At 42.0% G+C, this 23,928-nt stretch overlaps 1 protein-coding gene across 1 annotated transcript; it reads left to right on the top strand.

Annotated features, from left to right (window-relative positions):
- Positions 1-3,363: 3,363 nt before the first annotated feature.
- Positions 3,364-11,298, top strand: hpxa (hemopexin a). The gene is made up of 10 exons (XM_063213807.1): positions 3,364-3,480; positions 4,830-4,858; positions 5,023-5,127; positions 5,655-5,809; positions 7,165-7,318; positions 7,676-7,888; positions 8,390-8,485; positions 8,763-8,887; positions 9,995-10,142; positions 10,455-11,298. The coding sequence occupies exons 1-10, from the start codon at positions 3,425-3,427 to the stop codon at positions 10,682-10,684; spliced, it is 1,311 nt and encodes a 436-aa protein (XP_063069877.1). The 5' UTR covers positions 3,364-3,424; the 3' UTR covers positions 10,685-11,298.
- The last annotated feature ends 12,630 nt before the right edge of the window (positions 11,299-23,928 follow it).

Raw genomic sequence — 23,928 nt, 5'->3', positions numbered from 1 at the left:
AACCCCACCAGCCCAACCACAGAGGTGTGTTCTTGAAATATTTATTGGTAGTAACAATAATATGCTTAGTGGCTACTCACTGGCTACTCTACAGAATCACAGACAGCACCATTCCACCACAAAGACAGCAATTAGCACATGCCTGTGAATATTTTGGCCTTAAAAATGAGCAGAATGTACAGGAGGAATATAAAATGAAGTCTCCGGAATTAACCATAAAGTTTACCATTAATCTCCATTTAGCCTATCATAACAAATCTATATATTTATCACATGGACTATAGAGCATAGGCATATACTTACAAATCTTCATTGGTACACATTCAATTTGGAAAAGGAAAACCAAAAGAATGAAATACAGTGCATTGTCTCTGAGACTTTGTCTTCCTCAGGATAGGCCTATAAAAGCACACATCTGCTTCTATGTGTTAGTGTTGTCGTAATGTACATGGCAACTGAATATCATGCATACCACTGGAAAGAGGAGAATGTAAGCTTTCGAATGGTACCCCACATGTGCCAGTTCACAGCCATGATGTCTATACAAACATGCATCAAAGTGTGTGTGTGGGGAAAACGATGTTTTGTTGAACCGCTATTAGCGATTTCGTTCGCTATTACGCGTTTTTTTCGGGGCTTGAGTCTATTATATCTGAGGGAGCTCCTGGGCTGGCATATCATATTTCTGGCAAATGCCACCCCCTGCCACCCCTTAGAACCGCCCTGGCCGAGGGCCGTCAACATGACACCGTGGGCCGCCGGTCTCTTTTGTAAAAAAAAAAAAAAAAAAAAAAATTTTTTTTTTTTTTTTTTTTTTTTTTTTTTTAAAGAGGGGCATCGGCCCTCGAGGGGCGTCGGCCCACCGGGAAAATGCCCGGTATGCCATACTGCCAGTCCACCCCTGAGTCACATCAAGTAACAAAATGATGCATGCTTTCATTTTTGCTAATCTCTTGCGAGTCAGAATCATCTGCAAGATGGTGCTAAAGTGCAGCAAGATGCATGACTGCATTTAATAAAAAATAAAGATAAAAATGACTCACATGTCAGTTGGTGATTTCCTGGGAAATCAATTGAGCTATGAAATCCACAATGCTGAATATTTAAATGAATAAAATGTCAAATTAAAACCCTGTGTGTGGGCGTTGGTGTTGACATACCGTATAGAACTTTCTGCACAACCAAAGCAATTTCAATACCGTGGGTGTTGCTCACAACACAGCGTGGGCAGAAGCATAGCAAAGTTCACTGACAACTCAGTATGCAAAATGTTGCCTGTGTTTGAATGGCTGTCTTATCTGCTCAATAGTAAACACTTTGGTAAACACAGGCACCATGCACACAGATCTTCATCACATGCTCTACAAGCAAGCAAAGTTTTTCAACTGTGTTGGTGCAGTTTTCCTCTGAACACTAATAAATGTATATCCTGCATCTAGAATTAATAGTATGGTAAGTGCATGACAGAGAGAGAGAGAGAGAGAGAGAGAGAGAGAGAGAGAGAGAGAGAGAGAGAGAGAGAGAGAGAGAGAGAGAGAGAGAGAGAGAGAGAGAGAGATTTGTGTGTGTGTGTGTGGGGGGGGGGTTAGGGGGTAAATACAAATATTGTGACACATTGATAGAGGTCGTTGTGGGTGTGTTTATTTTTGTGTCTACCTCGTGTTATTTACTTGTCAAGCATGGAAAAGAAAACATTCCACATTTCATCACAGTTCTAGAATATGCTTGAAAGAACACTTTAATCACAGCTACATGTATGTAGGATGAAAAGGTGAAAAATGTGCCGTGATAAAGTCAAAGAATCATATTTATTTGATTCCAAATCCATGATGCAGTTCAATGTTGCTGGTTACTTACTGTATGGTTATTGAAGAGAAAGGAAAAGGGTTATGACAAGCTTTTTTACAACCCTATCAACATCATAGGCCATTTTAAAATGTCAAGACTTATTTTTCCAGTGATTAATCTGGCACATTTTACAGTACTTTATCCTGTGCCCATTTTGTACACTGTAGATGTTGTTTTAACCAATAGAATATATTGCCTGCTACATGTAGCTTTGGCAGGTGCTTTATGATGGCTCTTACATATTTTCTTTTTTTTACGCTATAGAGTATTTTAGTGCTGGTGGAAAGGTGTTCCTTTTGAGTGTTTAAATTGAAATGAAATACAAATTCAAATCCCTGAGATAACACATTCGCCAAATTACACAAAAACACATATGGCGTGTAGGCCTACACTCTCACAAATGCTCCTCCAATCCATACCACCAAACCAATCACACTACCTTGAAGAGTTCACGCTTGGGCAATACACAGAACATATACTACATAGTGTGTTAGATTTTACAGGCAAATATGTAATTTTAAGAGTGAAACCCCTTCAGTGTGCATTGTGTATAAGCAAATCTCATAATTAGCTATTTTCATATTGAGCAGTAACATACAGGTAGTGCACTGGTGAGGTGTTGTGCCACAGTGTCTGTTGGAAATTTTATTTAATGCCTAGTTTAGTTCCTGTTTTAGTTACTTTCGTGTGGTACAGTACATAGATGGTTTGATTGCACTTTGCAATGACCTGAATAACAGGCATAACATAACATAACATAACATAACATAGCATAACATAACATAACATAACATAACATAACATAACATAACATAACATAACATAGCATAACATAACATAACATAACATAACATAACATAACATAACATAACATAACATAACATAAAGCGGATGTTGATGCATTTGAAGGGGTACCAATGCAGGCCTTGTACTTGTGTGTGTAGTAAACTGCCAACTGTGTAGAGTACTATTATTTCCTTTTGATTCCTTCCTTTTCCTCATACATCTATTTGTTGACCACAGTAATTTAGATGGTAAACTAAATGCAAAGAATGCCCCAAAAAACACCCCGACTGGCCTGTGGCCCTTATGCAACCCTAATTGAGTATTGATTTTGCCCTCATCCCTGGAGAGGAATTTTTGATCTCTTTCTATGAAACGGATGCCCCTTGACCAGCATGTCGTGCACAGTGCAGAGGAGGGCAAACACTGTCTGCCCTCCAGGGCTGTGTCCAGGGAAGCCGACAGAGGGAGACAAAGGGGTCACTTGTCCCAGGCCCAGGGAGACAGGAGGCCCAGACTTGAGTCCTTAATACATTGAATGTACCGGATTTGGGGCCGTCTCAGATGACTTTGTCCTGGGCCCAGCCAAAGCTGTCATCGGCCCTGGCTGTGTCCATGCTCTCTAACCCGAGGGGGTGCTTGGTGTGGCGCGTGCCAGTCTGCACGTCCTGCCCTACCTCCCCCACGCTCGCCCTCCAGTGGGTATAAAAGAGGGAGAGCATGCGTGCGAGTCGGGTACCTTCTCTTGCTTGTCTTCCCTGCAGAGGTCGCACCAGAGGTCGTCCAACTCACCATGAAGCTGCTGCTCCAGACTCTGTGTATCTGCTTGGCCTTGGGCCTTGTCACACCGTGAGTTCAACATTTACAATTGTGAAATGTGTTTTATTTCAGTGCTTTAACCTGTTAAGGCACAGCATTATAATTTTGCTGTTACCACAATGACAATGACCAAGTAGTAGTGATTTACTTAAGGCCCTGTGTTATGTCATAGTAGTGTAGTACTATGGCAGTTAGCTTTTCGATGACTACCACAGTGTTCCACTGATGGAATTTGCTTGCACCATGGGGCTACAACCCCTTTGCACAGGATCTCTGTCATAAACTTATCTATGCTGTGTCTCAGATAGTGCACTTGTGCACTTCATGCACCATGTTTCAGTGCTTAATTAATATGCCATACACACTGAAACATGAACACTGAACTGCACAAGTACACCATTTGAGATCCAGCATTATACTGTCACCAACATTTTAACAACTAAGTCTTCATCTGTTATTTACAGCTCTCAGTAATGTCATAGCAGTGGTGTTTGGATGTAGCTGAACGTTTTCAGCAAAGTGTGAACAGGTTTGCCTGCAGGCCAATCTGCACAAAGAGATTATGTGGCCAAAAACCCAAGTGGCATCGATACTCAACTAAGAAAAAAATGTTGAAATGCAATATTACTGTATATACAGCTATGCCATAGAAAGATCCAGTACTCTAGAGAGGCTAAACTCGAGGAGTTCTGGTATTCTGTACTGGTGCATGCTGGCATTGGTTTTAGACTGTATGCCTTTTGTCATGTGCCATGTGCTCATTTGTGAAGTGAAGTGAAAGCCCAACTGGGAAACTCCAACTCCCATTGTCATTGTTCACTGCACACTGCACACAACGAAATTGCATTTATGCCTCACCCGTGCAAGGGGGCAGCCCCCAATGGCGCCCCAAGGGAGCAGTGCGGCGGGACGGTACCATGCTCAGGGTACCTCATTTGCCTTTGCTGTATTTACTGCACACACACAATAGAATATCCTGATAGATGACAGAACAGTTTGCAAGGAGACCGCAAAGCAATGGGAGAGAGAGGCAGTGAAGGATCAGGAACTGACCTTGAGCTGTAATAGAACCTGGGTCCAGGGCTGGACTGGCCATCTGGCATAGGGGGCATTTCCCGGTGGGCCCCCCATCCTTGTGGGTCCCTATTTTCAGAAATATATTACATTTCTGAAAATAGGAGTTCACAAGGGTGCGGGGCCCACAGGTGAGTCAGTTCTGCACCGCTAATTATGTGGGGCCCCTTTAATCCAAAAGTGCCCGGGCCTTATTTATCCCCCAGTCCAGCCCTGCTGGGGTCCCTGCCTTCCCCTGCAACAAAAATGACTGCTCTAATGTACAAGTAGCCAATCCCTAAATTGATTTTTGTTTCCTTTTCTAGGCATCATGGTGGAGAGCATTTACAAGCAGGTCAGTTTGAGTTCAGAATGCACAGATTGTTTATTTTTTTCTTTTAATGTTTCAAAATTAGAATTTCTTTAATGATAATATGGATGATGATGAATGACATCATCTGATGGAGTCCAGATGGAAATTCAAACTGTTTTTAAATTTAAACCTTTTCTCCTTCTCAGATGACCCGGCTCCACCAGATGCGCCAGTAGCGATAGATCGCTGTGATGGGATGGAAATGGATGCGGTAGCATTAGATATGGACGGAATTCCATACTTTTTCAAAGGTAAGTAAATTCAGGATAACTTGTGATATTTTTTTTTTGCACTCCTCATCTGGCAGGTGCGTTGGAGGTGACCAATAATCAGCAAAAAACTATAGACGCTGGGAATTAAGTTAAAGCGAAATGGCCAGTTCGCAGGACTCAATCGTTTTTTTTTTGTTTTTTTTAATTCAGGAGAGAGGTTCACATGAGAATAGGGTTCACATGTTAACTACTAACACATGCCACTAATTGCTGAAGGTAGACTCAGAGAACGGCCGGGAGAACAGCAGAAAGGTAAAGCTCAATTTGGGGAGGTGTAAAATGAGGCTATGTTCCCAAAACAATGGAAAACGATGTCAAATCAGGGGCCTACTAGGTCATTATTATGAATATATTGATAATATAGGACCACTTGGCAATGAACAAGAACATTTTGAATAAACGCCTTACAAATGATCAATTTTGCCTAAAAAAACCTGGTCATACAGATACAGCAATATACAACAACAGATTCACAAATAATCCTCATCTGCTCCTGCTGTTCCTAGATGGCTGGTTCTTCAAAGGCTTCCACGGGAAGGCCCAGATGGCCAAGGACTCCTACCTGGAGCTGAAGGACCACCAGCATCTGGGCCATGTGGACGCAGCCTTCCGCCTGCACCAGCCCGACCACCCGGAGCACGACCACATGTTCGTCTTCCTGGTATGGCGCATGCCTGGCTGGCCCGTCTTCAATGTCTGTCTTTTAGTTTGGGTGGTGGGGGACGGGGTAGCCTACGGGGCTGGGGTTAGTTGTCCTGGGCCCTGGGAGACAGAAGGCCCAGAATTGGCTCCTCACCTCATTATATGAACTCTTTACACCATAAAACCCGAGTCAGCCCTTGTCCTGCACCTTAACCTGGGATGTGCATACTCTTCCTTCACAACTAAGGGTAGTGGTGGCTGTCTGAGGGTAGGGTTGTGGTCAGTGTTAACCTTACGCAGGAGGCCTCTGACACTGGAGTTGCTGTAAGCTCCCTCTGCTAGCTAGTTTATGGTGATAAATAGAGTGAGGCATTGACAGCTAAGCAGTGTTGGGCCGTAATGCATTACAAAAGTAATTAATTACTGTAATGCATTGCTTTTTGCTGTAATGCAGTAATGTAAGGCATTACAGGGAAAAATCTTGTAAGGCATTACAATGACCTGGATTTTAGTGGTATTCAGTGTGGTTGGTCAGAAAGAAGCTATTCCTGAACCTGGTAGTTTTTAGTCTGCATGCTACCAAAAACAACTCCTGGGAGCGAGGTGAAAAAGTCATGACTCATGAGCTTGATTTACGCTGTAATAAATGGCCAGATCCATATTTAGGCCTACAGTTCTTTTGATGAAAGTAACTAAAGTAATGCAAAAGTATAGTGTAATGCCTTACATTTTAAATATAGTAATATTGTAGTGTAAGGGATTATTTTGAAAAGACAGTAACATGTAATCAGAAATGAATTACAGTTTTTGAGTAACTTGCCCAACAGTGCAGCTGAGTGAATTTGCAAACGCCACAGGTTATGGTTGAGAGCAGTGTTTCACTCTAAAACACTCACAACACACAAATGGGGTTGGAAAGGATCATTCAAAGTGACAAGCACAATCAATGGTAGTATACAGAGAATTGTTATTATTGGCCTGTGCTGTTTTCATAACCTTCAACATCATGTTGTTGGGTAAAAGAATGGAGGAAAAAGATCCTTGGTCCAGGCACTTCTGTTGATCAATGTGGTTAAAAAAAAAACGTTATTAAATGGAAAAATGCATTTAAAATCACCCTGATAAAGGCCGCAGTGCCGATACGCGTTGGTGATTTTTAACGCATTTGCCCATTTAATAAAGGTTGTTTTTTAGCACATTAATCAACTGAAGTGCTTGGACCAAGTACCAAGTACCAAGGTGGCCGTTGCCATGCTGAATGATTAGGTCAGGGGGGTGCTTTCTTCAGAATAGCGTATATTTGGTCCCAGAGTACTCTTTATGTATGTGCTTAACTACATTCTCCTTCTGCTTCCCCTGCTTGCTTGCCATCAGGACGACAAGGTGTTCGTCTATGAGAACCACACCCTGGAGCCAGGCTACCCCAAAGACATCAAGGAAGTCTTCCCCGGCATCCCAGACCACCTGGACGCCGCTGTAGAGTGTACGGAGGAGGACTGCAAGGCCGACCTGATCATCTTCTTCAAAGGTAATCAATCAATCAATCAATCAATCAATCAATCAATCAATCAATCAATCAATCTATCTATCTATCTATCTATCTATCTATCTATCTATCTATCTATCTATCTATCTATCTATCAATCGATCGATCAGTCAGTCAATTGCACGTATTGGGGGGGGGGTCTTCAAGATGACTTTGTCTTGGTACGGCCAAAGCTGTCTATGGCCCTGTATATACAGTATAGAGGGCACTCGTCTGCTATGCGGCCTTTGCCGACCCTTCCCTGTCTCTCTCTCCCAAATGTTTCCTGTCTCTCTCTTAAACTGTCTTGTCACTAATAAAGTCTAATATAAAAGACTAAAAGGCTAAAATGAATTCCAGGCGATGATATCTACCACTTCAACGTCAAGGATAAGACAGTGGACGAGAAGGAGTTCAGCAGCATGCCCAACTGCACCTCCGCCTTCCACTGGCTAGGCCACTACTACTGCTTCCATGGACACCAGTTCTCCAAGTTTGACCCCATGACTGGAGAGGTGCACGGCAAATATCCCAAGGACGCCAGGAGCTACTTCATGAGGTGCCCCAAGTTTGGTGAGTGAATGGATCTTAATTAATTAATGGGTCCAAAGTTTGGAGAGGGATGTTTACAGGGTGCGATTTGTAGGGGGGGATGGGGGGGATTGTCCCCCCTTCTGGTTTTGATACCTCCACTTTTCTTACAGGGTTTTAATATTTGGGGTATTTAACTCCATTGATAATGCTTAAAATCTGAAACTTATCCCCCCTTCTGGGTCTTCAACAAATCGCACCCTGGATGTTTAAATATTTATTTTATTGTAGCCTCTTGGCACAAATTGGCTAATTCCCTCTTTGCTAAAAATGCGACGACAGTACATCATAATTACTATTGGTTCTCAGAAACTATTGCTTGTCAGGGTTTACAATATGGACAGTGGAATGTGTGGACATGGTCAAAACAGGTGTACTTAAAAATCAGTACAAATACAAGTTGTAGAGATGTGAGATCGATGACCATTTGACACCGACCAGTGTCTGCAGTGCGCTCTCATCAACACTGTTCCTACTCTACAGCTGATGATGCTGACCACGCGGAGAGAGAGCGCTGCAGCCACGTGCACCTTGATGCTGCCACATCTGACGACGCTGGAAATGTGTATGCATTCAGATGTGAGTATGATGACCTTCACTTGGGTTAAGGCCCACTCATTTATTCATTTAGCATTTGGTCTAATAGATTAGACTACACAACGACAAAAACGACGACGAAACGTTGTGTTCAATGAATCGGTGAGCAGCAACAGTGTGCGGATTTTCCTTCTTCTTTTACGCACGTTTGTTTGATCCAGCACCTGTTTTCACTGGATGTGCATGCATCACTTACACCGCTATTTTTCTCTCTTTGTTTCTCACTTGCTTTCTCTCTCTCTCTTCTTACCCTTCAAAGCGCACCACTTCTTGTACATGGAAGGAGAGAAAATGCACTCTGACACCATTGAGAGTGCATTCAAGGAATTGCACAGTGAGGTGGATGCTGTCTTCTCCTACGAAGGACACATGCACATGATCAAGGTACGGTTAGGCCAAAATTCTTCAACTCTCAGACCTCACTCTGTGGTGTTTCATCTTACAGTAAGAAGGACCAGAAGTGGGGGGAAAGCAGTACAAATCTAGCCTAGTAAACTTGACCAACCCTACCGGCAGAATTATGGGTTTTTTGGCTGGTGGGTTGGTATTCCCTCACACCAAAGTTTATCCCTTCAAAGCAGTAACGCGGGAAAGTGTCTTAGGCCTATGTCACTGATTTCAGCACCACGTGCGTGGACAGCTCTGTTTTGGATTTAACAGCCTTATGAAGGGAAATTTCGTCTGTTCTGATAATTATAGGGCTTCACAGTTTGAGAGGCAGTATTCTCAGAAAGGTTTAGAACAGGGGTGTCAAACTCAAATTGACCGAGGGCCAAAATCAAAATCTGGAACAAAGTCGTGGGCCGAACCCAGCATTTAGCCTACTTTAAAAATTGGACTAAAATTATGTGTAGCCTACATGCGCTTCATACTCATAGGTAAATTTCACACACACTCTTTCATTCTCTCTCTCTCTCCCTCACACTCTTCCCCATCATATATGGTAGTTCAGATGTATCTGCACATCCTGTGACACACCAAATTTATTGTTCAAGTATTTTCACACTATACATTAATGGTGTTTGTGGGTCAACAGCAATACATATTTGAAATGATCTTGTGGGCCACATAAAATGGCTCTGTGGGCCAGATTTGAACCCTGGGCCTGAGTTTGACATCCCTGTTTTAGAATATATATATATATATATTTTTAATGAAGACAATGCAACAAAAGCTTATGGCATCAATGCCGAAATAGCGGCAGGTAGGAATAGCGGCGGTCGGTGGAAAACGTGTCGGTATTCCGACAATAGACATCAACGTCGGAATAGCGGCATGTCGGATTAACGCCATGTAACCTAGGGGATAATGTCTTGTAATCTACAATGCTTCGTGTAGTTCTGAATTTGAGTAGTGAGTGATTGGAATGGGCTTAGCATGTTGACAACACAGTTTGAAAACCTTTCCAGGCCACTACGAAGCATTACACCAGTGTATCAGACAACAAAGTTTGATTGTGATTGTGATTACTTGATTGTGATTGTGTTGCAGGACAACGAAGTGTTTGTCTACAAAATTGGGGAGCCACACACACACCTGGAGGGCTACCCCAAGAGCCTGAAGGAGGAGTTTGGACTTGACGGGCCTGTGGATGCCGCTTTCATTTGTCAAGATCACCACATCGCACACGTCATTAAAGGTAGGCCTACCTACAGCTGATATTGGCACTTCATGATGCCCTTGATTTTGTTTTTCATTTTTTCCTCTCTTTTTGTCACCAAATTATTCATGTTGTCATTGAAAATGTCTTAAGTCACCGTATGTACATGTACGTATGTACAGGGTTGGAACGGTAATCTGATATACAGGGCCTTTACTGGTGGGCAAATGCTGTTCGATTTTTTTGTATTTTTTGTAGAGACTGGCCCACAATTTACAGTGGGCTTCACGAAAATCCCCAGGCCATTTTATTTTTTTTGCATTTTAATGTGTATTTCATTTTTTCATGCAGGCCAAACCCTCTATGAGGTGGACATGAAGGCAACCCCTCGTGTGCCTATAAAGGACGGGCCCTTCACCCTGTTCAAGTACGTGGACGCCGCCATGTGCGGCCCTGACGGAGTCAAGATAATCGTCGGCAACCATTTCTACCACTTCGAGAGCCTGATGGTCATGATGACTGCCAAGCACGTGCCTGAGCAGAAGAGGGTGTCGACTGAGCTGTTTGGCTGCGACCACTAGAGGGAGCCCCTCACTCTGTTATGAAGAACGTGGGGACAATGGCACATGCAGGGATAGGGCTACTACAATGCTGGTTCAGGATACGTTAAGGTCAAGTTAAGAAGTAAATCATTTAATAGAAGAGCCTGGAGTTCTCATTGTCTTAGGAAAATTTCTGAAGAAAAGCTCTTGTATTAGATGATTTACCTTAACCTTACCTTAACTTATCCTGAACCAGTTTTGTAGTATAGGCCCGAGAGGGGTATATTAATAAACTGGTTCAGGAGTAAACCAGGTTCAGTTGAGAGGTAAATAATCTAATAGAGGATTTTAAGAGGACTCTTCTATTAGATGATTTACCTCTTAACGTAACCTGGTTTACTCCTGAACCAGCTTCTTAGTATAGGCCCCTGGACGCATAATGTGTAAAAGCAAAACAAAAACATCAACATCAAACTCCCTGTTTGTCGCTGCTCTTGCTAACTACATGTGTATAGCCAGTCTGACATTGCAACATTTCCTGTGTGTTATTTCTACCTCTGATTACACTATTCTGTTCATGTCCTTTCCTCTCCTCCTCAACATAAAGTAAAGTACATACACCACAGAATTTGCAATAAATGTTTTCCATGCCACCTGTCTGGTTCACTGTGTTTTATTTATTTACTATTTTAAAGAAATGACTCATCAACCACTGAATTAGTTTAAACTTAAAGGTGCACTGTGTTGGATTGTGGTCAGAGTATTGCAACTATGCTGCTAATTGAAACGGCACGTCCTATTGCCAGATTTGATCGTTTCATGAATACTGTTTAGATAATAAATAAATAATACTATTTACTAGTATGACCAAGGTATAGTAAGTTTTGCATCTGAAAATGTCAATTTCTGGAAATACAAAATGGCGGACATGGAGAAGATCCACCTTTTCATATATGAATGAAGAGTGCAATCTTCCCAATCATAATGAATACTTATATTGATAGTGGTGCTAAGAAGGCTAATGAAAAAGGTAATATTGGTGAATGGGCAGCGTGAATTCTGGAAATAAACTAGGCTACTAAAAATATTACGCAGTGCACCTTTAAAGTAATGCTGTGATGACTTGGTGTTTTATTAGTTTAAAATAATAAAATTATTTCTATTCTGTTTATGTTTTTTGCCATCAACACAATCCATCTGATTATTGAGTTTCAATAACAAAAGTAAAAGTAGACCTTTAATGACCACAAGGGCTGTTTCGTTTAGCCATAATTGATGCATAGACTTGGAAGTAAGTGTTTGACACAGCTGGGAGTGTCATTTAAAGAATATTTTTCAGGGCATGCAATGGCAGACTGAGACCATAACCATAAAGTTCATTTTTAATTTATTTAGGCCTATTGATTATTTTGTTTATAAATGCAATGCAAAACCGTAGCCAAGGGTTCAAACATTAGGCTACTCGCTCACTGCATGTGCAAGAATGATACTTAAGGAAAGAGAGATTCATTTTGACGACACCAAGTTTCAGTTTCTGATCCTACAAATAGGGAGCAAGTGCTCTTCCAGAGAAGTGGCTAAATAGGCTAGTGACAATGGGCCCAAAAAGGCCTTCGTTTTCGAGATACCCCAACCGGAGGTAGAACAAAACCCAATAATGTTTTCCTCATCTCTAAGGTGTCCCATACATGAAAATGATTCTTGGCCAAAGTGATTTTAATGCTAAGCCTAAAAATTTTACACATTTCCATATGCACCTCCAAACAAAAAAAAGCACCCAAAATGTGACTTCTCCGTATGGGAGTAGATATACAAAAAATCATGCAGAAAATTACCAGAAGCTCTGAGAGCTTTGAGAATTGGTATGCTTGTGCCCAGGGGATACCTGTACCAGATAGAAGTGGTTGAATTTCACCATCTTGATGTGTGAAGGAGATATAGGCATTTAATCACACACCTAAAATAGGCGGAAAATGAAAAAAAGTGATATTTATACAGAATGTCATCATTTACATTGTAATTGCTTTGTCAGGGAATGTCATATGCACACATATGGTATCTTGATGGAAAGGTAATATCGTTCTGAATCCAGCAATATCTCATATGTATATATTTTCTGAATATTAAAGATGGCATATCGTTCAATGTATGAGGTGCCCAGAATGAAAAAATCAAAAGGGAATTACAGGACCTATTTCAATGCACTTAAGTGGTGACAGGAATGCTCACAATTGTATTACAGTAGGCTATATTACTTCAAATAAACTTATTATTAGTGTGTGGTGCTATAGATTATGCTTGAATGAAGAATCAGATTAGGGTGAAAATATATTTATCACTAGTGTATATATATATACAGTATATATATAATTTCTTGCACATCTGTAGGTAGCCTATTCAGGGCCGGTTCTGGCTTATTTGGTGCCCTAGGCGAGTTTGAGTATATATATATCATTTCTTGCACATTGTTAAGCTGGAAAATGCAGTGACTCCACCTACTTCCAATGCCTTGCAACTAGCTCATCAGAATATTGCAGGGGAAATAGAGTGGATGTTATTCAGTTTGTTCAGAAATCTTTTATCTTCCACAAAGTGGACGTCTCCAGTTCTTCTTCCATGAAAGAGCTAGCTTTCCTTATCAGTCTTTCAAGACACCCAATACCCCCTCTTCATTGTGCTCCCTCCCCAGCACACCACTGCATAGAAAAGGACACATACTGGCTTCAACAGTCTCATAGAACATATTAAGGAGTTTATAGCAGACAAGTATAGCCAACACTGTAGTTTTTTCTAAACTGCATCTTTGGCTGACCAGTCCAGTTTGTTGTCTTGTTAGACGCTGAAATACTTAGATGTGTAATACTTAGAGTGTTCTGGAGGAAGGTGAAGATCCCAGAACAATGGCGGATGGCTGAAGGGGTCTGGATCCAGAAGGAGGAAGATTCCACCCAGCTCGACCAGTTCCACATCATCTCCCTCCTTTGCATTGAGTCCAAAATCTTCTTCAGCACCATCTGCAAGAGGCTGAGCAGCTACCTGGCAAGGAACAGCTATATCGACACATCAGTCCAGAAAGGTGGTATTTCTGGCATGCCGGGTTGTGTGGAGCACACTGGTGTGGTAACACAGCTTATCCGAGAGGCCAGAGAAAACAGGGGTAACCTGTCAGTACTTTGGCTTGACCTGGCAAATGCATTTGGCTCCATCCCCCATAAGCTTGTCCAGCTCACTTTGGTGAAACACCATGTCCCCAGCAAGTGCAGAGACCTCATCGCTGACTACTACAACAACTTCAGGATGAGGGTCTCTGCAGGAGCAACTCCATCAAGCTGGCACAAGGTAGACATAGGCATCATCACAGGGTGTACCATCTCTGTGACGCTGTTCTCCTTGGCCATGAATATGCTCACCAAGTCTGCGGAGCCAGAGTGCAGAGGACCACGTATGAACTCTGGACAACGTCAGCCACCCATCAGGGCATTCATGGATGACCTTACAGTCACCACAGAATCAGTCCCAGGATGCCGGTGGATACTGAAGGGCCTGGAGAAGATGATGGAGTGGGCCCGAATGCGTTTCAAGCCAGCCAAATCCAGATCCATGGTGCTGAGGAAAGGAAAGGTAGAGGACAAGTTCCGGTTTAACATCACAGGCACCGCAATCCCAACGATCACAGAGAAGCCAGTCAAGAGCTTGGGAAAGGTGTTTGACAGCTCTCTGAAGGATCAACATCTATCCAGACCACCTGTGCTGAGTTGGAGGGCTGGCTTAAAGCCGTGGACAAATCTGGGCTACCTGGAAAGTTCAAAGCCTGGGTCTACCAGCATGGCATCCTACCCAGAATCTTGTGGCCTCTCCTTGTCTATGCCGTCCCAGTTTCCACAGTAGAGACCTTGGAAAGGAAAGTCAGCAACCACCTGCGGAGATGGCTGGGGTTACCTAAAAGTCTGAGCAGCATCGCACTCTACGGGCGCAATAACAAGCTGCAGCTGCCCTTTAAATCCTTGGAGGAGGAGTTCAAGGTAGCAAGGGTTAGAGAGGTGGTGCTGTACAGGGACTCCAGTGATCCAAAGGTGGCCAATGCTGGAATCCAAGTGAGGACGGGCAGGAAGTGGAAGGCAGAAGAGGCCGTTCAGACGGCTGAAGCTAGGCTGCGCCACAAGGCTTTGGTGGGAGTGGTGACACGAGGCAGAGCGGGTCTGGGATCCTTTCCAACCCCGAAAATGAACACCAGGGGGAAAGAGAGGCGGCACCAGATTCAAGAGGAGGTGAGGGCTGATGTGGAGGAGATGCGATCCTGTAGGGCCGTGGGCATGAGACAGCAGGGGGCCTGGACAAGATGGGAGAATGCGCTGGAGCGGAAAGTAACCTGGAATGAGATCTGGAGAGCTGAGCCCCACCGCATTAAATTTCTTATCCAGGCAGTGTACGATGTGCTGCCCAGTCCGTCAAATCTGCAAGCATGGGGTCTAGCAGAGTCACCAGCCTGCCCACTATGTTCCAAGAGAGGCACCTTGGAACACGTCCTTAGTTGCTGTACAACAGCACTAGGTGAAGGGCGTTACCGCTGGAGGCATGATCAAGTCCTGAAGACTATAGCCGAAGCTATCAGCACAGGACTGGTATGGGCAAAGCAGCAGCGTACCCCCAAGAACAACATCACCTTTGTCAAGGCTGGAGAGCAGGTTACCCCAGCAAACAAGGCACCAACAGGCATACTGACCTCAGCAAAAGACTGGCAGCTTCTGGTGGACCTTGAGAAACAGCTGAGGTTCCCCAGCAACATTGCAGTCACCACCCTCCGCCCTGACATCGTCCTTGTATCAGAGGCCACCAAGCAGGTCGTATTGCTGGAACTCACAGTCCCGTGGGAAGACCGCCTGGAAGAAGCTTTTGAGAGGAAGCTCTCCAAGTACGCAGGGCTGACCAATGAGTGCCAGCAGTCAGGTTGGAGGGCGAAGTGCCTACCAGTCGAGGTAGGATGCAGAGGCTTTGCTGCCCGGTCCTTGGCCAGTGCATTGGGGCATTTAGGCATCGTCGGACTGCATAAGAGGAGAGCCATCCGCAATACCACTGAAGCGGCAGAGAGAGCCTCAAGATGGCTGTGGCTCAAGAGAGGAGAACCATGGAGTCGTGGTAGCTAGCGCGCCATTTGGACACAAGCTGGGGCCTGATCACCCCCGGTTGGGTCGCCTGGTTGACGGGGGGTATGATGTTGAAAGACCCGAAAACCCCCAATGATATCAGGAACATCACTGAAGATGTGTCCAGATTGCATCAGTAGATGTATTCCCACAGATATGCTTACAATCTCCACTTCATCAACCTCAATGGAGACTGGTTGCAGAGCGGGCTTAGACCTCCAAAAAGTTCACCTTCATCTGCTTGGTCTTAGTGTTGTAGGTGCATTACACCACTGCACAAAGCCCTGTACTCCTGTATTCCCCCTCCTGCCTTAATACAGCCTACAATTGTATTATCATCCAAGAATGTCTGCATGTGGTATGTGCCTGTGTTGAAAATATGTTAAGTCCGATGTGTACAAAGTGAACAGGAGAGGAGGGAGCACAGTTCCCCAGGCTGCTTTAGTACCATACTACAGTGTCCAAGAGGCAATCTTTCAGTTTGACAAACTGTGGCCACTCTGTTAGGTAGTCCCTGATCAAGTGCACAAGGAGGGCATCCAAACCCAGGAGCCTCTCTCCCAATGGAGGGTTGGATGTTGTAGAAAGCGCTGGAAAAGTAAAGGAACATGACTATATGTCCTGTGCAATAGGTATGTGATGGCATCATCCACTCCAACCTTCTCCTGGTATGAAAACTGTACTAGATCCAGTGCATGACTTACTGCAGTCTGAGTGTATGTAACAGCATTGTCTTCATTACATTACATTACATTACATTTCACTTAGCTGACGCTTTCATTTTATTCAAAGCGACTTACATTTATTATTTGTCAGGGTATTGGTTACAGTCCCTGGAGCAATGTGGGGTTAGGTGCCTTGCTCAAGGTCACTTCAGCCATGGAGATGTAGGGAGAGGTCAGGTGGGATTTGAACCTGCAACCCTCAGATTGAAAGACCAACTCTCTAACCACTAGGCCACGGCTGCCCCACAGCTGTCTTCATGCTGTGTGAAGGGAGGGCCTCTCGGTTTAAGTCGTTTATCTCTTTTGGATGTGGCTTTTTGGGGACCAGGATAAGGCATAATGTGTTCAGAGTTGGTGCCTTACTAAGATGTACACTCGGCTGAATAAATATTCCAGCAGCTCAGCCACTTCAGCACCACAGGTCTTTAGCAGTCTTGGTGATGTCCTATCCAGTTAATGGGCTTTAACCAGGTCTGCTGTGATTATAGAGAGGAGGGAGGGAGGAGGTGCTGGGTGGTGATAGTGTGATAAATAAAGACTGCTCCTGGAAGGAGCAATGATTTATGTTTACATACAAATGGTATGTGTATTACCAAAGCCTGACAGCAGGAAGCAAAGGCCTTTTATTTCATGAGCCTACTGAAATAAACAGGGAGGGGAATAGCAAACATATTCAGTGAATTCAAAAGTTCATAGATCCATGCACAGCTTCTTCATTAGGTTCACTCAGGCATTACCTGACATCACTCAGGTGTGGCTTAATACCATCATGAGCGGGAAAGGATCTGCACACTGCTTGCAAAAGACTTCATTTATTTGGAGCAACGTTTCGAACATAGATCTAAAGAAGTTTTTTGATTTGGCACCTGCTGATGCTTTTCTGCTGGATGTGCGCACTTTCCACTACACTTAATACCATCATGTCACATGTTAGTGAATTGAATTCAGTAAATTATTTGTTTCATAGCTTTTTAAATGGATTAACCCACTAAATGTTAGTGAAGTCATAAAGCACCATATCTGTAGCCTACTGATGACATTTCACTTAATTTATCCATGTCATCTGATGACTATATGGCTGGATTGACCAAGTAAAGAACTATGATGTCTCACACTTTTCTTCATTCGGTAGGCTAGCAGATCGTTTTATTTTTACAATATCATTTTGGCAAATCATTTTTGGCAAATAGGCGGAAAGGTAAGGCTAGGGTTTGTTAAACTAAGGGAAATAACAGTGTGTCAAATACACTAGACTTCAATCCAGCAACCACATCATATTCTACAGCTAAGCAAATTGTTTGGCTGGACCTGGAAGAAAGGGCCAACCAAAGTGCAAGTCAGAAGAGTAATGACGTCATCTATCCTGGTCCATTTGCCAAATGTAGGCTTAATTAATTGGGAACAAGGCATCGGAGGTAGACCACACTGGGCATTCCTTTAATGTGCCATGGTCAAGACCCCTCAACTCAAATCCTCTCAGGGGTACCAAGGTTCTGTGCTAGGCCCCCCTGTCTTTGCCATCTTTATCTCATCTCACTGGGCAATGTTGTCCACTCACCCTGCTCCCTGCTATGTTGATGATAAACACCTGTCTGTCCAGCGAGATAACTCCATAGTTTCTGCGTGTACACTACAAACGTTTCAGAACATCTCTTTCACCTCTAGATGTCTAATTACCTTTGTACCATTTCAAGCTATGCATTCAATGTCTACAACTTGAATTACAATAAATAGCTGGGAAAATTAGGGTGTTATAATGCTCTAATGCATTGTCTTGGTTCCGCCTTTTTGCAATGTCTATGTGTCTGTCTGCCTGTCTCTCAGTCAATTAAAAAATGTCTTCAATGAACGACCACTAATTGTTTACAAAAGAGGTCGAAATTTAAGAGACCAACTTGTGCATTCATATCTGTCTCCTGACCCTGTTGTGTCCCAAACCATTCTAGCACCGATCCCTGATGGGAATAGACGCTGTGGCAACTGTGCTCAATGCAATTACACATACAGGTGTAATAGTTTTAAACACCCACACACAGGAAAGGAAATTAAAATCAAAGGTAAAATTTCTTGCAGTACAACATTTGTGATATATTTAATAACTTGTCCATGTGGTAAATCTTATGTTGGTAAAACGAGTAGATCCTTGAAGACACGTATAGCTGAACACCGCAGCACGATTAGATGCAAAAATTTGAATTATCCGGTTGCTGCTCATTTTGTTGAATTCAATCACCCCATTTCATCCCTTAAATACATTGGTATTGAGAAAGTGGTTTTGCCCCCTAGAGGAGGTGATTTAGACAACTTACTCTCCAGAAGAGAACACTACTGGATATACCATTTAAAAACCTTAACACCTTATGGTTTGAATGTTGAATATGACCTTAAATGTTTTCTCTGAAGAGTTTCCTGTAAAAAATGTGTTTTTGTGTTTTCAGATTGTATTATTTGTGATGTTTTGATGAACTGATGTTTTAATTTCAATCTGTTAACCTGTGTAAATAGCTGTAAATACTCTTGGTTACCTCTAATTAAGACTGATTTGCTAACGAGTGAGCCTTGTGCTCGGAAGCATTTAAGGTAACCAACCAATGGGGGAGCTCTATGCTCTAGGGGGACCAGGTGTTCACTAATTGGGGTTTATATAAAGGCACTGTGGATGTGGTTGTTTTGTAAGTTTGAAGAAGGCCAGACGGCCGAAACGTCACTTCACCATTAAAACATGGAGCAGAGTGTGCGGCATTCTTTTCTTTTTCTTTAACATTTATATGCTCAGGAAGCCAGCACCTCAAGAAAGACTTTATTGGTGTGCGATACCTCTTTTTTTCTAAAGTTACCTTTTTCGTAATCAGCACCCAAAAAGCTCCAAAGATGTCGCTAACACAATCCGTAGATGCATCGGATTCCACAGAAGCATGTCCAAAGTCATCTGAATATAGCCAACAACAAAGGGAAGACATCCTCTACACTGAGTCGTTGTTTGATCAGACCCCTCTACAAGCACCTGAACTCTCCAAAGAACTGCTCAACCTTGGCAAGCGCAGAGTCAGGATCCACCTGCATGCAGTCACCCTGAGTGATTATGTGAGGCAAGGCATCATACCCAGAGGTCTACGATGGCAAAAAGAGCCTATGCTGGGACAAAAGACAGAGGATTTCCATGAAAGATGGTGCGCTATATTGAACAAATGTTCCTTTGATCTCATGACTTTGCTAATTGAAGAAACAAAAAAAGAAGTGGTAGAATTGGACAAAGAAATTAATGAGAAGAAAGAACTGTTGGCAAAGACATTGGAAAATCAAGGACAATACAATGACCTCCTCAAGCAAAACCAGAAATTGGAAGAAAAATTGGCAAAAGAAATAAAGGAGAGGAAAATAAGAAAGTTCAACAGAGACAAGAAAGACGTGAAGGAGAACAACATCTACCGCTGGAGAAACCCAGAATGGACAGCAAGAAAAAGAAGACCGATGACCCACCAACGATTTGACCAATTTTCGTCGGACCAATACTCATCAGCCTCAAGTTCCAGTTTTTTATCAGGACATGCCCAAGACCGAACCCCACCTGTACACAACAACAAAGGAAGGGGTCGCAAAAAAACAAGACCCACAAACCAACACGAAGGGGCATGAAAAGAAGATTTGGGCCGGATCCGGTCCCAGACCTACCGACAGAGGAAGTAACAATATTTAACCTGTCTAGTAAGTCTTTAGATGAATTCTATCTCTCGGTACTTAACAAAGGACTTTCATTCGTACCCACCAATAACATAAGAGACTTTGATGTGAAAGTAGACTTGTTCAAGTTTTTTAGGAACATTCGTTTAAGAGAATTCTTTAAAGAAAATGATAAACAAGTTACTGAGTGTGGTGATACAGACACAACTGAGAAAAAAGTATTTAAAAACAAAAGCACTTTTGTACCTCCAATAAATCGAAACAATTCAATTGAGACTTACTGTAGACTAGTTGAACAGGATGTTGATAAATATCTCAAAGAAAAACAGAGATTACAATACAAAAACCTGACAAAAGAGGAACGAAATGCTTTGAAAGATCTAAAAGAAGATGAGTCTATTGTTATAAAATCAGCAGATAAGGGTGGAGCTACAGTGGTAATGAACAAAACTGACTATGTACAAGAATGCTTAAGACAGTTAGCTGACAAAATGTTTTATGAAGAAATACCACAAGATCCAACACAACGTTTTAAAAATATTATTTTTGAAACCATTGATGAACTGTTTGAAAAAGGAGACATCTCCAGAAAAGAACATGACTTTTTACGCATTGAACACCCGGTTATTCCAACTTTTTATACTTTACCCAAGATACACAAGAATCTTGATCAACCGCCAGGCCGACCAATAGTGGCCAGTATCGGTTCTATTACATCCAATCTGTCAACCTATGTGGACCACTTTATCAGACCTTTGACAGAAGCTTTGCCTTCTTTCACTAAAGATACAGGTCATATTGTAAACATCATTGAGTCCATTAACTCTCTTGGAGAGGAAGAGATGTATTTAGTGTCTTTTGATATCAATGCAATGTATACATCCATACCACATGATGGAGGCATGGAAGCACTAGACCATTACTTACTTGATTCTATGTGTAATCCTTCGAAAACTTGCATTTTGGAATTGTCCAAATTAATTTTAAGACATAATTACTGGGTATTTCAAAACACATTTTACATTCAGAGACATGGAGTTCCTATGGGGAGTTCTTTTTCACCTTCTTTCTCAAATCTATATATGGGTCTATTTGAGGAAAACTATATTTATTCTAACCATATTTTTAAAGACAATATCTTTATTTGGAAGAGATATTTGGATGATATTTTTTGCCTCTTTAAAGGTTCGGTGACTGAATTAACAGATTTTTTTGCTTACCTCAATTCATGTTCTGAATTTATATCCTTTAGCATGGATTACAACGACACAAAGCTGAGTTTTTTAGATTTGTGGATCATTCGAGATGGGGAGAAATTATACACTGATCTCTACACAAAGCCCACAGCGAGAAACTGCCTCTTAAGGGCTGATTCTGACCATCCTCTACCACTAAAGAACAGCCTACCTTTTAGCCAATTCTGTCGTTTAAAACGTATCTGTAAAAAACCTGAAGACCTAAACAAGAACATGACAACCATGAAAAATAACTTTACAAAGAGGGGCTACAAAAACTCTGTTTTGAATGAAGCAGCTAATAAAATCAATGATATACCAAGAACAGATTTATTAAAAGATAAACCAAAAAAGAAATCTAATAGACGGGTAATATTAACGACTGAGTATTGCAGAAATGGTGGACAGTTTAAAAATATAATTATGAAACACTGGCACATTTTGGAATCTGATGATCAATTAAAAAATGTCTTCAATGAACGACCACTAATTGTTTACAAAAGAGGTCGACATTTAAGAGACCAACTTGTGCATTCATATCTGTCTCCTGACCCTGTTGTGTCCCAAACCATTCTAGCACCGATCCCTGATGGGAATAGACGCTGTGGCAACTGTGCTCAATGCAATTACACATACAGGTGTAATAGTTTTAAACACCCACACACAGGAAAGGAAATTAAAATCAAAGGTAAAATTTCTTGCAGTACAACATTTGTGATATATTTAATAACTTGTCCATGTGGTAAATCTTATGTTGGTAAAACGAGTAGATCCTTGAAGACACGTATAGCTGAACACCGCAGCACGATTAGATGCAAAAATTTGAATTATCCGGTTGCTGCTCATTTTGTTGAATTCAATCACCCCATTTCATCCCTTAAATACATTGGTATTGAGAAAGTGGTTTTGCCCCCTAGAGGAGGTGATTTAGACAACTTACTCTCCAGAAGAGAACACTACTGGATATACCATTTAAAAACCTTAACACCTTATGGTTTGAATGTTGAATATGACCTTAAATGTTTTCTCTGAAGAGTTTCCTGTAAAAAATGTGTTTTTGTGTTTTCAGATTGTATTATTTGTGATGTTTTGATGAACTGATGTTTTAATTTCAATCTGTTAACCTGTGTAAATAGCTGTAAATACTCTTGGTTACCTCTAATTAAGACTGATTTGCTAACGAGTGAGCCTTGTGCTCGGAAGCATTTAAGGTAACCAACCAATGGGGGAGCTCTATGCTCTAGGGGGACCAGGTGTTCACTAATTGGGGTTTATATAAAGGCACTGTGGATGTGGTTGTTTTGTAAGTTTGAAGAAGGCCAGACGGCCGAAACGTCACTTCACCATTAAAACATGGAGCAGAGTGTGCGGCATTCTTTTCTTTTTCTTTAACATTTATATGCTCAGGAAGCCAGCACCTCAAGAAAGACTTTATTGGTGTGAGATACCTCTTTTTTTTTCTGTCTCTCAGACCTGGCCACATGGATGAAGCAACACCCCCATCATCTGCCATTATATCAAGCAAGACATGAGGTCAACCACTGTTACCCCAGAAAACGCTACATAAACCTGGGTGCTATTATTTATGACTGCTTATCATTTCTGAAAACACCACTTAAATTACTGATGCTCTTTTGCACTGTTCAATATACAGAAAATCAGACTGTACCTGACCCTGACCCCTGACCCTGCCACTCAGGTTCTGTACCTTGAGTGCAATTCTCTCCTGAAAGGAACTGTTTCATTTTATCTGAGGATGCACTAAAACGTAATGTTGCTTCGCAATACTGTAACACCAACAGTCTCGCCTTGGCCTCTGACAAGGTAATCCCAATGGTCTGACAAGTTACCAGCTGATACAAGAGTTTGGTCATCCCCCTCAACTTTTAAGAAGCTGAAAACACACATATCACACATATCATACACATATCTTCTAGGAGTATTTATCTTCATGCTCAACTCTTATAACCCTATATACAGTATAAGCCTGCACTCTGTATTTTACACACACACTGAATGTAGCCATTGGATAAAAGAGTCAGGGAAATGTAATGAACTTAAGTTCCCTATACTGACCAGATCTAGACAGGGTGAAATGGCATTTAGTCATTATGCAAAATGCTGGAACCAGCTTCCTGTCCAAATTAGAACTGCCCCGATAGTATCTTATTTTAAAAAGAAATGTGAAAAGGTTTATTCTCATCTGCCTTAAGTGATACAGTACAGTACACAATGCATTCTTTCTTCTCTTTTCTCTTTCTCTAATCGTTAGGACATTGAATGGCAATTTTGTATCATGATGTACTTTGATTGATTGATCGATTTTATTGATTTAGGTTTATCAATGCCATTACGATACCTGTATACATCAGTGGTATGTTGGTGCAGTGTATCTGGTACGCTATATTATTGTAAGGAAGTTTTAAGAACAAATATCCTTATACCATATAGTTCCCTCACTGTGTTGTATTGGTTAATAATATTATACTTAAATATAT

This window comes from Engraulis encrasicolus, chromosome 13 (assembly GCF_034702125.1).
Source record: "Engraulis encrasicolus isolate BLACKSEA-1 chromosome 13, IST_EnEncr_1.0, whole genome shotgun sequence".
Lineage (NCBI taxonomy): Eukaryota > Metazoa > Chordata > Actinopteri > Clupeiformes > Engraulidae > Engraulis > Engraulis encrasicolus.
The sequence above is the reverse complement of the archived record's forward strand: the minus strand, read 5'-3'. Positions and strand labels throughout refer to the sequence as shown.

Excerpts from the sequence above, each read along its gene's own strand:
- hpxa (XM_063213807.1), top strand. The coding sequence starts at position 3,425 with ATGAAGCTGCTGCTCCAGACTCTGTGTATCTGCTTGGCCTTGGGCCTT. Across the intron at positions 5,810-7,164 it reads ACCACATGTTCGTCTTCCTG|GACGACAAGGTGTTCGTCTA; the intron begins GTATGGCGCATG and ends GCTTGCCATCAG. Across the intron at positions 10,143-10,454 it reads CATCGCACACGTCATTAAAG|GCCAAACCCTCTATGAGGTG; the intron begins GTAGGCCTACCT and ends TTTTTCATGCAG.